Source organism: Ixodes scapularis, unplaced genomic scaffold, assembly GCF_016920785.2.
Source record: "Ixodes scapularis isolate PalLabHiFi unplaced genomic scaffold, ASM1692078v2 ptg002564l_1__unscaffolded, whole genome shotgun sequence".
Lineage (NCBI taxonomy): Eukaryota > Metazoa > Arthropoda > Arachnida > Ixodida > Ixodidae > Ixodes > Ixodes scapularis.
Genome location: NW_024610254.1, coordinates 277,532 through 288,854, shown reverse-complemented (window position 1 = coordinate 288,854; position 11,323 = coordinate 277,532). Strand labels below are relative to the sequence as shown.

The 11,323-nt window shown below is 45.4% G+C and overlaps 1 protein-coding gene across 1 annotated transcript; it reads left to right on the top strand.

Moving 5' to 3' along the window:
- Window positions 1–5,063: 5,063 nt before the first annotated feature.
- Window positions 5,064–5,718, top strand: LOC120849209. The gene is made up of 2 exons (XM_040221390.2): window positions 5,064–5,386; window positions 5,508–5,718. Exons 1-2 carry the CDS (start codon window positions 5,159–5,161, stop codon window positions 5,685–5,687), a joined length of 408 nt encoding a protein of 135 aa, XP_040077324.1. The 5' UTR covers window positions 5,064–5,158; the 3' UTR covers window positions 5,688–5,718.
- The last annotated feature ends 5,605 nt before the right edge of the window (window positions 5,719–11,323 follow it).

The following is an 11,323-nucleotide window of genomic DNA, read 5'->3' as shown; positions in this document are numbered from 1 at the left end:
GAGAAAAAAAAAATCTTACGAGTACGCGTGATTTTGAGCTTCGCAGCTCTAAAGATGCCCGGTAAATGTCGTCCAGTCTGTTTTGTCTATACTCCGTTTCACCGTAATTTGGCAACCCTCAGTCGCGGAGCAAAGCACGTGACAGCTACTTTTACGAGCAGTACTATGGCACCTGCAGCGCGTCTCCGACTGGTGTGGTTAGCGTCTTATGCTGGCCATACATCAAAAGTTGTCCCGAAGTGCAACAAATGACGTCACAGAAGACGGAGTGTCACGCTGTTGCATCTCGCGATCCTGGCAATTCATCGTAGAAATGCTGGCGAAAACCACGAGGGAACACGAGTGTCGCTGTCGTCATGGCGTCCCAACGAAAAGCAATTATACAATTTCGACGTTTTTGTAATTCGGTAATTTAAATTACTGTATATAATTTTTAAGAAAGTAAAGACATCATAACCAAATAGGAACTTCCGTGCCAAAACATGCAGTGCGAAGTGAAGACAACTACTATCTTTTTTTTTTCTTGATGTCCACAAAAAAAAAAAAAAAAGGCTATGCAGCATCGATCCTACCGTTTTTTTGTTGTTTTTTTCGCACATTATGTGATTTCCTCTAACACGAAAGTACCGACGTAAAAGCGCTGTAGAGACGATATAAAAACAAAAATTTAAGGGAATCGAGCTTTGTAGTAAACGGAAAAAAATAAATAATTAACGACTTTTTACGGTAAACACTTCACCTCTAAGTAGAACTTCAAAAAAGTGACGGTTACGCGCTTTCGTGCCCATTTCAACAAAGTTGGGAGAACGATGTATTGCATCTTGTGAATAGACATGTGGAGCAGCATGTTTATGTTAGAGGCATTGTGTGTAATCGCTGCGCAGTACCTGCCAAAAGAAGATATTATTTGGGCAGTCTCAACCGTTTCCGTCTGTGTGTGCTACGAATACAGCAACTCTTTTCGTAGAAGAAGTGATGAGGAAATGGCGTGCCCTTGATGATACGATTGTGATTATGAAATAAAATTTTGAAATTATGAAATAAAATCAGCCAATAATTACGACCTGTCCGGTCGCCTGGAACCCCGACAACAACTCTCGTTCTCTGGAAAGTTCATTCTAATATTTACACGTTTTGTGGAGTTCATCGAGCGAATAAGAATGTTCCAACGATGAGCTAAACCTACACGAGTTCCCCAATCCAACTCGGCGCTTTTGAATTTTAGCGCCGTAGATAGTTCTGCGAACAGAATATACTTCTGTGCAAATATTCGTCTAACAGTTTTGCAATGTTGGAAAGCATCGGAATGATTCAGAATCACTGCGGAGTTGATACTCGGGAAGATAAGACGGGCACTTGGGAGAAACGGACCGTGGCATTTGAGACAGGGGCACAACCGGGGGACAAACGTGCTACAATCGCATACCCTTCCAAGGTCATCGCTTGGGCGACCGCGCGCGCGCCCAAGAAACCTTTTTCTTCTTTTTAGGGGTGGTGGGGGGGGGGGGGGGGGGGGGAGTGGAGGGGAGTGGTGTAGGCGCTGATTGTCTTCCTCCTTTGTGGCTTTTGACAGACGCACAACGAGACTGGCAGAACAAGCGCATGATTCATTTCTTTCGATGGAGGCGTTCTGTCTGTGTATGCGAACATGATTTTTTTCCCCTTTTAGTAGTTAGTTGTTCTTGCCTTGACTCGGGTCCCAGTGGGTGCGTTGTTGTTGTATGCCCACTATTTTTTTTTTTAGTTTATGGTAGTTTTTGCGCTGATGGGGTATCAAGGTAGACAAAAAGTAAAAAAAATAAAATAGCGCCTCGACAAAAAAAAAAAAAAAAGTTGTTGCGATCAGGAACGTCTTCAAAGCCATTTTAGGAGCCTGCGGTGTTACCACAGGTGCAGGATTGAGAGCGTAACCCACGCACTTGAAGAGAAGGGGAAGCTCTCGTCTTATTGGAACTCTCTTTTATGGGTTTCCACGTCGCGATTGTCCTTCAAAATCAACTGTCATTTATTTCTCGCTCGTGGCTTTCAAGTACTGGAAGCCACGACTCGAGCCACAATAGTTTTGCGAAATCAAGGTTTCGCTGAAATGGATAACTCTCACGTACAGTTCGACGCGCAATACCTTTGCCGTATTGACTCGCGAGAGATGCCCCCAACACGGCTGAGTATGGCGGTGCTCCAGACCTAACATCTAAATTTTGTTGCCTTACCTGTTACTATTTCGCGCCCATTTTGAGCCATATCAAAATGAAAGCGCATGATGATATAAAAGTGACACTCGTTTTCCGCTCGATGGAAATTTCACGCCAGCTCGCTGTCTTTGCTGGTACCTTGAGCGTTTCCCAGCAATGCGGAGAGTTAAAAAACCAAAAAAAGAAAAAAAAAAAACGTACGATGGCATCCTTTGCGGGATGAGGACGATTCGTCACATGCGCATTCGTCACAGGACGATTGGTCACAGGATGATTCGTCACATAGGAACATTTGTCACAGGATGACTCGTCATGCGGGCAACTGGTCTCATTGATCGAGCAGGGGACGATAGTAAATTGTAAATTTCAACATCTGCCTACATACCCTGATGAGGAGTTTCACAATTTTCCACTGTCACGTAAACCAATGGTTATATAAACTAATATTACAATACTCATCCGCTTTTCCTTTCATTATATTACGGGTCTTCAGCAGGTTGATCTCAGTTGCAGGCTTGAACGAGCAATAATCCGACTGGCAGCCAAATTAGTTTTTAGTTTTGCCTTGCATACACCTATTCGACAAAACCAACAAGTATCGGAATTCCTTCTGCCGAATGTGTACGAGTACCCCTCGTGCAGCATCATGGCTCTCTCTGTTGCGATCACCTCCATCCTTTTGAATGTAGTTAAAAAATAGTCGCTCTTCTATGGCCTCCGCATTCACCGTTCAGGACGGACCCAGATAGCTAGAACGTCTGTTACAAATTCTTTGACCTCGAGAAGCGAAAGACATGCTAAGATAAGAGGTGACCGACTTTCTGAGGCCCAACCAACATTCAATGTTCGGGACCGAATCAGAAGCTAAAACGTTCCTTACAAATTCTTCGCCTTTGTCCGCCCGAACCAAATGGAACAATACATTTTTTGGGGGACGAACTATTGTGAGACCGGTTGGCCGCGTGACGAGTCATCCTATGACGAATGTTCCTGTGTGACGAATCGTCCTGTGACCAATCGTCCTGTGACGAGTGTGCATGTGACGAATGGACCGTATCCCATCCTTTGCACACTCATTACTTCTATAACACTGAGCCACCTCGTATCCTTTTGTTTTTCTTTCATGGTACTAATTTCTTTCTGCGCATTACGGCTGTTACGACGCTAAGTCTGTCTGCCCTTCGAATTTAAACTTAGGCTCAGATCAGGGACGAACCAGTTTAAATCAGGAAAATATAATTAACACTGTAGCAAAGTAAATCTATCATATCGATTGGAAATACGATTTGGCACATTCCATCTGAACACATATTGTGCACAGCGAATGCAATAGCGAGTCAGCGTGCAAAACGCCGCCACACTGAGCTACCATAACATCTCAGCGATTTTTGCATAGCACCGAGCACGGAAAAGAGAAAACAGTTATTCATTCACATAAACGAAGCAAATTTATTTAAAGCCCGGACACTCCGTACGTCCAATCTAGCTAAGGTTATCAATAGACTCGACCATGTCATTTGTCGAAACAGATAAAAGACGTTGGCAAAAATGATTAGACTGAATAAGTCAATCTAACGCACGTATTTTACCAACCGACGGTCGCGCGCCTTCAATACCCTTTCCAATTGTCATTGCGCACCTTGGACACACTTTGGGAAGCAATGCATATTTACATCGCCGCCCGAGGTCTCCATTAAACGTGTAGTGCTGACCCAAATAAAATGCTAACCTGACTCTCAATCGCTCACCGCAAAGGACGATTTCGAACAGGCGGTACTGTAGGTCACTTGAGATAAAAAAAAAAAGAAAAACAAGCTATAGAAACGAGCGTCGTAAAAAAGGGGACCGGCATTTTTATTCCTACCTCCGAACAGAAACGAGCGCCACCCACTGCATCACACAGCGCAGAGGCCGGACTCGGTCACCGCGCGTACATACCAAGCGCGCGCGAGGGATGCAGAAACTTCCTCCGCCGGGAGAACACGGCAGATTTCGGGATCTATTTCACGCAGCGGATAACGCGGGCCTTTTCACACCTCGATACTGGCGCCATCTAGAAGTTGCGCGTTCAACCACGTTTCGAGCCGCGCGCCATCTGGTGGCTGAAACGGACGAATAAATAGAGGTACCGCGCCCTCTTAAAGGGGCACTGACACATCAAAATCATATTTTTTTTTATTATCCGAAACGATTGAAAACGATGCCGGGACATTACCCGCAAAATTTGAAATTTGGGAATTCAGTATTCGTGAAGTAAAAAAACAATTTCCAAATGCCGAATTCGAAGTTCCCGCGCGATCGGCGCCGGTGCCTTGACGTCAAAAATTGCGGAGACCTGAGAGTCCCCTTTCTTTCACCCCTCCCTGCTGTTGCCATGGCGACCCAAAGCGAGGGGGAAAGGAGCCAGCGCCGGCGTTCCGGCGGACCGGTTTTGAGCGGTCTCGCCTGTTTCCCGTTGGAGGATACAAATCCAGGAGACGGCACCACAACGAACTCCCGATTTTTGGTATTTCAAAAAGAAGGGCCGTAGTGCGTTCGCAATTGCGTTAAAAAACATGTTTTAGGATTGCCGTAATTAAATGTTATAGAGATGTCGCCTACAAAGCTTCTAAATTTCATGATTCTTGACGTCACCGATCAAAAGAAGCGAGGAGGCAAGAGGCGGGAAAATCAAACACCAAAAACAAAAAGGCGCGCGCGCGCGCGGGAAAATTTTTTTTCGCGATGCGTTTTTTTTGCGTGTCTATGACTGCAACTTGCATCGTTTTAGACAATAAAAATGAATACGACCTTTGGGGTGTCAGTGCCCCTTTAAGGAACCGAATTTTCCGGTCGATTTAAAGAGTGGCGTTTCCTTGTTTCACCCTGTATACCCTCCGGGCGGCCACTCCGGCGCCACCGTCGCTTGCGCTCCCCAGCGCCGCCCGTGGTCGACCTAAGAACGATTGGTATGTTCCCATCTGAAAATGGCGGCTCGCACGTGCGATCCGACGGTGCTCTTTTGCGGCTTCAGAAGGATTGACGAGATCGCAGAATATTTCAAAGAAAAGTCACTGAAGTTAGGGGAGCAACTTTATGCGGGCCGTCACGTGTTTGGCGTGAAAGAAGAAGTCCTTCATTCCACAGCTCCCAGCGAAGTTGTAGGGAAATGCCTCGCGCAGATGAAGTCTGCTGTTTACAACGTCCGGCTTCAGGTGAGCGTGCCACCCGGTTCGGTTTCGCGTACCCCCCCTCCACTCCTCATTTGTTGTTGTTCTGATTTCTCGGTTCAACCGTGCATAACACACATTTTTTTTTTTTTTTTTGCTACGGCAGCTTTTAGCGCACCCGAGACTCATCGTGGGCGCGAGCTGCACCTGCAAGGCTGGCGTGCGTGGGTGGTGCAAACATGGAGCAGTGTGTCTCTGTCGTCACATTGCATATCTTTGCAGTTGTGTCTCTGTCGTCACATTGCATCTCGCCTTGTACGACGAAGGGAAGATCGTGGGGATGTAAGCGGGGTGCTGAGCGATGGAGCTTTTTTTGTTTCCTAGGAAGTGGCAGCTACAAATCCTGGCCTGCCCATTCGCGGGTTCCCAGGGGTCTCCGTCTCCGCTGTACACAAAAATGCAGTGTCCAACTGTGCCAGCGAGAAACAATTCTGTATCATGGAGAGCAAACAAAAACCAAGAAGCGACAAAAAAAAAAAAAGGTTTCTTTACGTTGCGCGCCGCACCGCTGCAACCCATTTCCGTCGACGCTCTGCCTCGTACGGCTTTGCTGGAAAGCGGTAAAGCTCTACCACTGGGAGCTTCCCAGCTGTGTTTCCGTAGCTGTTGTGGCAATCGTAAACACAGCACTAAACAGAAGTGCGCTTTTTCGACTGCGTTGTTGCGGACGACATAACGAAAGCAGCCGGGTACGCCTGCACTTTACGCCTGGCAAGCCTAACGCGAGAGCAGTCGGGAAGGGCGGTAACATACCAATAGTTTTTATTTCGTCGGACAGATGGCGCCACGGGTTTTTTTCAAAACACCAGCGCCCGGAGCGTATATAAGTTATGTGAAATGCCTGCAAAAACAAGCTCGTTGACCAATAAAAAACTCGTCCCCAAATTTTAGGAATTTAGGCAGTGACTATTTTTAGGTCCACCGTTAAAATAGTAAAAAAAAATTATTTCTACGTCTATGACGTCACTTTCGTAAAATATCAAAACGGCGGCTTTATTATTTCGACCTCCCCGTCAAATGCAGCCGTCCCTGGTAGCCGTTTCGTGGTTTCGTCCTGTTTAGTTTCTGGTGGTGTTGTCGGTGTTGTGTAGACGTGTTGACGGGGTTATGTGTTGCGTGCCTAAGATGTTTCGGTCTATAGTTGGCAGTGAAAATGTCTTCTTCTTCGGCGTGCGTGCGTGTGTGTGTGTGTGTGGGGGGGGGGGGGGGGGAGGGACCTTGACAGGCGGTTTTTTCGGACGTGACACACCCCGGCGGCGTGTTTCTGGGCCCTCGCACGTCATTTCCGCACGCGCTTCACTTACAAATTTGGATCTATAACACAGGCAAGCTAGATATCCATGTCTTGCTTGCACACCCAGCTGAAAATTCCCATTAAATCAAACGCACGCAGGCATTCATCTGGCTTGAAAACAACTTGAGCGTTGGCTTGGCTTGGATGTCAGCTGCCCATTGTGCTTAGTTGAACTTCACGAAACTGGCTAAATTGAGCGGACTGCTTCTTGACTTCTGCTGTCGGCGCGTATGTCTGCAATTTGGTGGTTTCCGAGTTTGACGACTCAGAAATCATGGGTGTACCACCGCAACATTCTCTTAACACGATTTCGGTAGCCGCAGGGTGTAAAACGGATGTACGAAGGGTGTAGGCCTTTTCGTACACCCTTGAATATTCAAAAATGATGTAAAAATGGTCTAGGAAGGGTGTGAGCTCGGAAAAACACCCTTTTAACACGAACATGGGTGTTGAAATTTTTAGTGTGTAGCGTTCCAGCTTATCATCAATCGCCGCTTTTACGGTCGGGATGACGGCGCCAGCTACGATCTTATCATTCGTACGCACCTGGCGGTACTCTCATTAATGTGAACATCTAGAAATAACCATGACAACACTCGCGGAATTCTAAATGTACCATTACTTTGATGATTTGCACCTAAGTGGACACCGCTGAAAAACAAAAAACAAACGCCAAAAGTCAACAGCAAGAAAAGCCTACCGAGTATATCGTCGTCAACAAGAGGTCTAAAATAAACAAATCAACTCAGTAGTTGAAGTTTCTTACACGAGGGACCACGGAGCGCTGTGCTCGTAAGTACTCGTTAGGCAAATATTTAGTTCCACTGAATATTCTTCATGCGAAGTGTGGCCCGGGAACCTCTGCGTCAATGCACATCATACTGTGAAAGGCGACCTGTAGACGTGAACGCTAACATCTTATTTTAAATATCATCCGACGTGTTAAATGAGGTGGCACTCTAAAGACACAATAGTTTTTCGCTAAGAGTCATGTCAGCTCTGGTACGTTCTATCCAATTCACCTAAAGTGTTTTTAAACCAAAGACGGTTTTCCTAGTGACGGTCATAACAGCAACTCTAATGTCAAGAGGAGAAATACGTGCAAGCAAGCCGAATGAGGACTTGACCTTGGCATCTTTCATACTTCCGGATTTATTCGATCAGTTCTTATCATCATTGAACCCAGAAAACAAGCCCCTGGACATATTTGTGCCTCCGCAATGCCTCTTGCAAAACGCGTTGATGTTCAAAACGTTTTTGAAACGTTTGTTTTATACAGTGCCACTCTGGACTGACGGAAAACTTCAGTACTACTCATGCGTTCGTGAACTTTGCTGTTCCATTAGGCAAATGTACATTCGGATTATATATTTTGTATGTAATGATTTTCGTTTGAAATATTTATTCCAAATCACGGCAAAGAATTATTACACAACAACGTTCATAATTGCTGAAGAAGTGAATTTCAAGCACAGTTCGCGTGACTATTACAGGAACGTTTCGCGCCTCCTAAGAACTTATAGAGTCAGCGGAAATTTTAAAATAACGCTGTCTAACGGCAGTGCACAAATTGAAGACGAGCTTAGAGTTCAGCCCTTGAAAACCCTGCTCGACGATCTAAAACATATCACGCATTGCGGCAAAGAAAGGTATTGTCATATTCGCTCTAAAATAACGTCCATTAAATGTGAAAAATATGTAGGCACATGTTTCCCGAAACAGCTACATCTTAATGAAAGTCGAATAATCGTATTTTTGGACAGAGGTTACTTTGTCGGGCACCCAACCATCTACATTACAATAGAACTACTAAAACATCGCTCATCTCATCTCAAACTCAGCAAGTTCGATTTTAGATCACGTGAGGCATTACCCAGTTCCGTAATGTCAACATTTAAGCATCCCGAAGAAATGTTTCGTTGGAACACTGAGGTTGCAAAGTACACAACCTCGTTTGGTTTTTCTTTTTTTGTTCCAGGACCAGAACGTGTTTTGAAAGAAGCTGTCCTCGTTTTGCCGTTTTCATGGGCAGTATGGATTGGGTTGCTGATATCATTTGTGTTTTTTTGTGCTGACCACCTTCTCGATCAACAAGATTTTACTAAAGAAAACTCAAGATATGTTCCCTTTTTTATCCCCTATCTTGTCATCGCTTCTGCAGCAAGGTGTTCGTTTACACAGCGTTTTTCTTGGGACTGAGTCCTTCCGACTCCTTGTTTGCCTCATCATGTTGACGCTTTTTATTATGTCCACAATTTTTAAAGGTCGACCCACGTCACTTCTTACTTCTTTGCCGTTTCAGAGCGTGCCTCTTCAGTTCGTCTCAATACCCGATGTTGTGCGAAAAAAAAGGATCGTATTTGTTTTCTCAAGGACATGTCGTTTGTCGCACATGACTACGAGAACGTCCCCGATGACTTCGTCAATGTATTGCATTTAGTCACGAGAGGTTCAGTGTGCTTCATAACTGCTGATGGTGGCGACGATTCAAAGGCTATAAACATTAATAAAGATAAAAAGGACACCTTTTTAATTTTCGTAGTAGAAGCGCACTGGAAGAGCACTTGGAAGCTTTAAGGCGAGAGCTTCTTAGAAGAGGTTACATCGAAGCTCTCAACCTTGCGTTGACACACCTCAGGACCCGAATAAGGCGATCCTTTGTGTACCTGGACGATGTCAAGGACATCCTGAGTCGTGGAGCAGAGGCAGGACTCTACGCGAGGTCTGACTCACTGTGCAAATTCAAGACCGTCCGCCGTCGGGAGAACAATGCTATGCACGTTCCGGAGGCAGTGTTTAAGCTCAGCGACCTTAGACCTTTCTTTCTAGTATGGTGCTCCGGAGTGACCTTGTCGGTGCTTGTGCTCTTCGGCGAGTTTAACGTTTATCGGTGAGTGTGGAGGCGGCGCAGAAATATCATGTCGTCGTTATATTTGAAGATTTCTTTACTGTACCGTGCTTCTCAAAGGACGGATGATAAATTCGTTGGACAAGGTCAAATACTTTCTACTTGATCATGTACCGCGCTTTATGCATGTACCATTCATATGTGAACTACATTGCAATGTATCAGTTATCTGATTTAAGGCTTGGGATATCCATGTAAGATATGTTGGCATTCATCTGTTTACGTGAGGAGCAGATAATCCCGGACTCTTTTTTCAATGGCAATAGAAACGACGTACATCGTGTGTGCTGTGTGTTCTACGTGGTCCGTTCGACTAGCCACCAGGCAGGCCCACGACTCTGAAGTCCTGCGAAAGGGGAGGCTGTAATATTTTGCTTAGGGTGTGCGCTCAAACCTCTCACATCCTTCACATCCCCACAGTGGCTGTGCAGTGTCGTGAGACCCTATCATGTAACTTCCAGCAACCGTGTGTGACGAATAGCATAACGCGTTTTCAACTTTAATTCTAACGCAGTGCAAAAAGCCTAAAAACCCGACAAAAATAAATTTCCTGAATAGCTATAGACCAAGGGTGGCAAGAGTGACGGGGAGTTAGAGCCGGAGACATAACTACAAGAGTTCATAAAGCCGGAGAAAAAAAAAAGAAAAATGGGAGGGGGTACTTTTAACAAGAAACGATATGGAGGGATCAGTTCTTTCCAGAGGGGATATTTATATATATCGACTACAACAAATAACACCAGGGAACAGAACGTTCTCTTCAACCGCTAAGCATGAATTAATGCATGGTTCGCAAGCCAGCCACTAGTCCTGGCGCCTGTTATGCCTATAAGGTTCGAAATTATGTCGAGAAAAATAAAGGAAACAGGGTCATTGGACATATCTATATTTCACAAAGCAGTCCTGCTGAATGCGCGTGGTGTAGTACAAAGCTGTCAACACTGAGTTTTTTTTACAGCGGAGCTGCTAACGGGGAACTCTGCCACTTTTTTTGGTAGACTTCGATTTGGCTGGAAATTCGCAGACCGCATCAATAACCCTTCCTCAAATGATAAACAAAATATTTTATAAAAATAAAATTTTCTCGTTAAGTTATTGAATTTTCAAGTTTCGCCGGCCGCGAGATCTCCAACATGCGACTCTCCACTGGCAACAATGAAATAGCCCTACTTTTCCCTACTCGCTTACCTCACGGGTGGGCAGGCGGACGAGCGACTCGGGCAGCCGCGAAGTGGCTTTTCGGGCGCCAGCGATCGAGATTATTTTTTCGCAGCATCAAGGTTGAAAGTTACTTTGCAATGGGTGGCAATCTGTGCTCCGCGGTAGATTGTAGAAACAGTGCTGAGAAAAAGGTTTTTTTTTTACCCTTGTTTTCGTGGGAAAAAAAAAAAAAGCGTTCCCCGGCAGCAATGGAGGCCAGCTACGCCACAGCACACAGCCAGCTGCGCGAGCTGTGTGCCGAGAGAACTTGTGTCACTAAAACATACCCACTGATGCTAGGAATACTTTATAGCCGCGCGCTGCGAGTTCAGTATCCTTCAGCAGCTGGAACAGCTTCAAGAACCGCAAGCGCAAACACAAGCCGTCTTGACCACCATGACCACTACGACATCCGTCCAAAGAAGAGCGCTAATAATATCGAGGAAAATAGTACACAATCTTGCACTATAGTCGACATTTTGCACAATCAGATTTGTTATTTACAATTGGCTCAGTGATT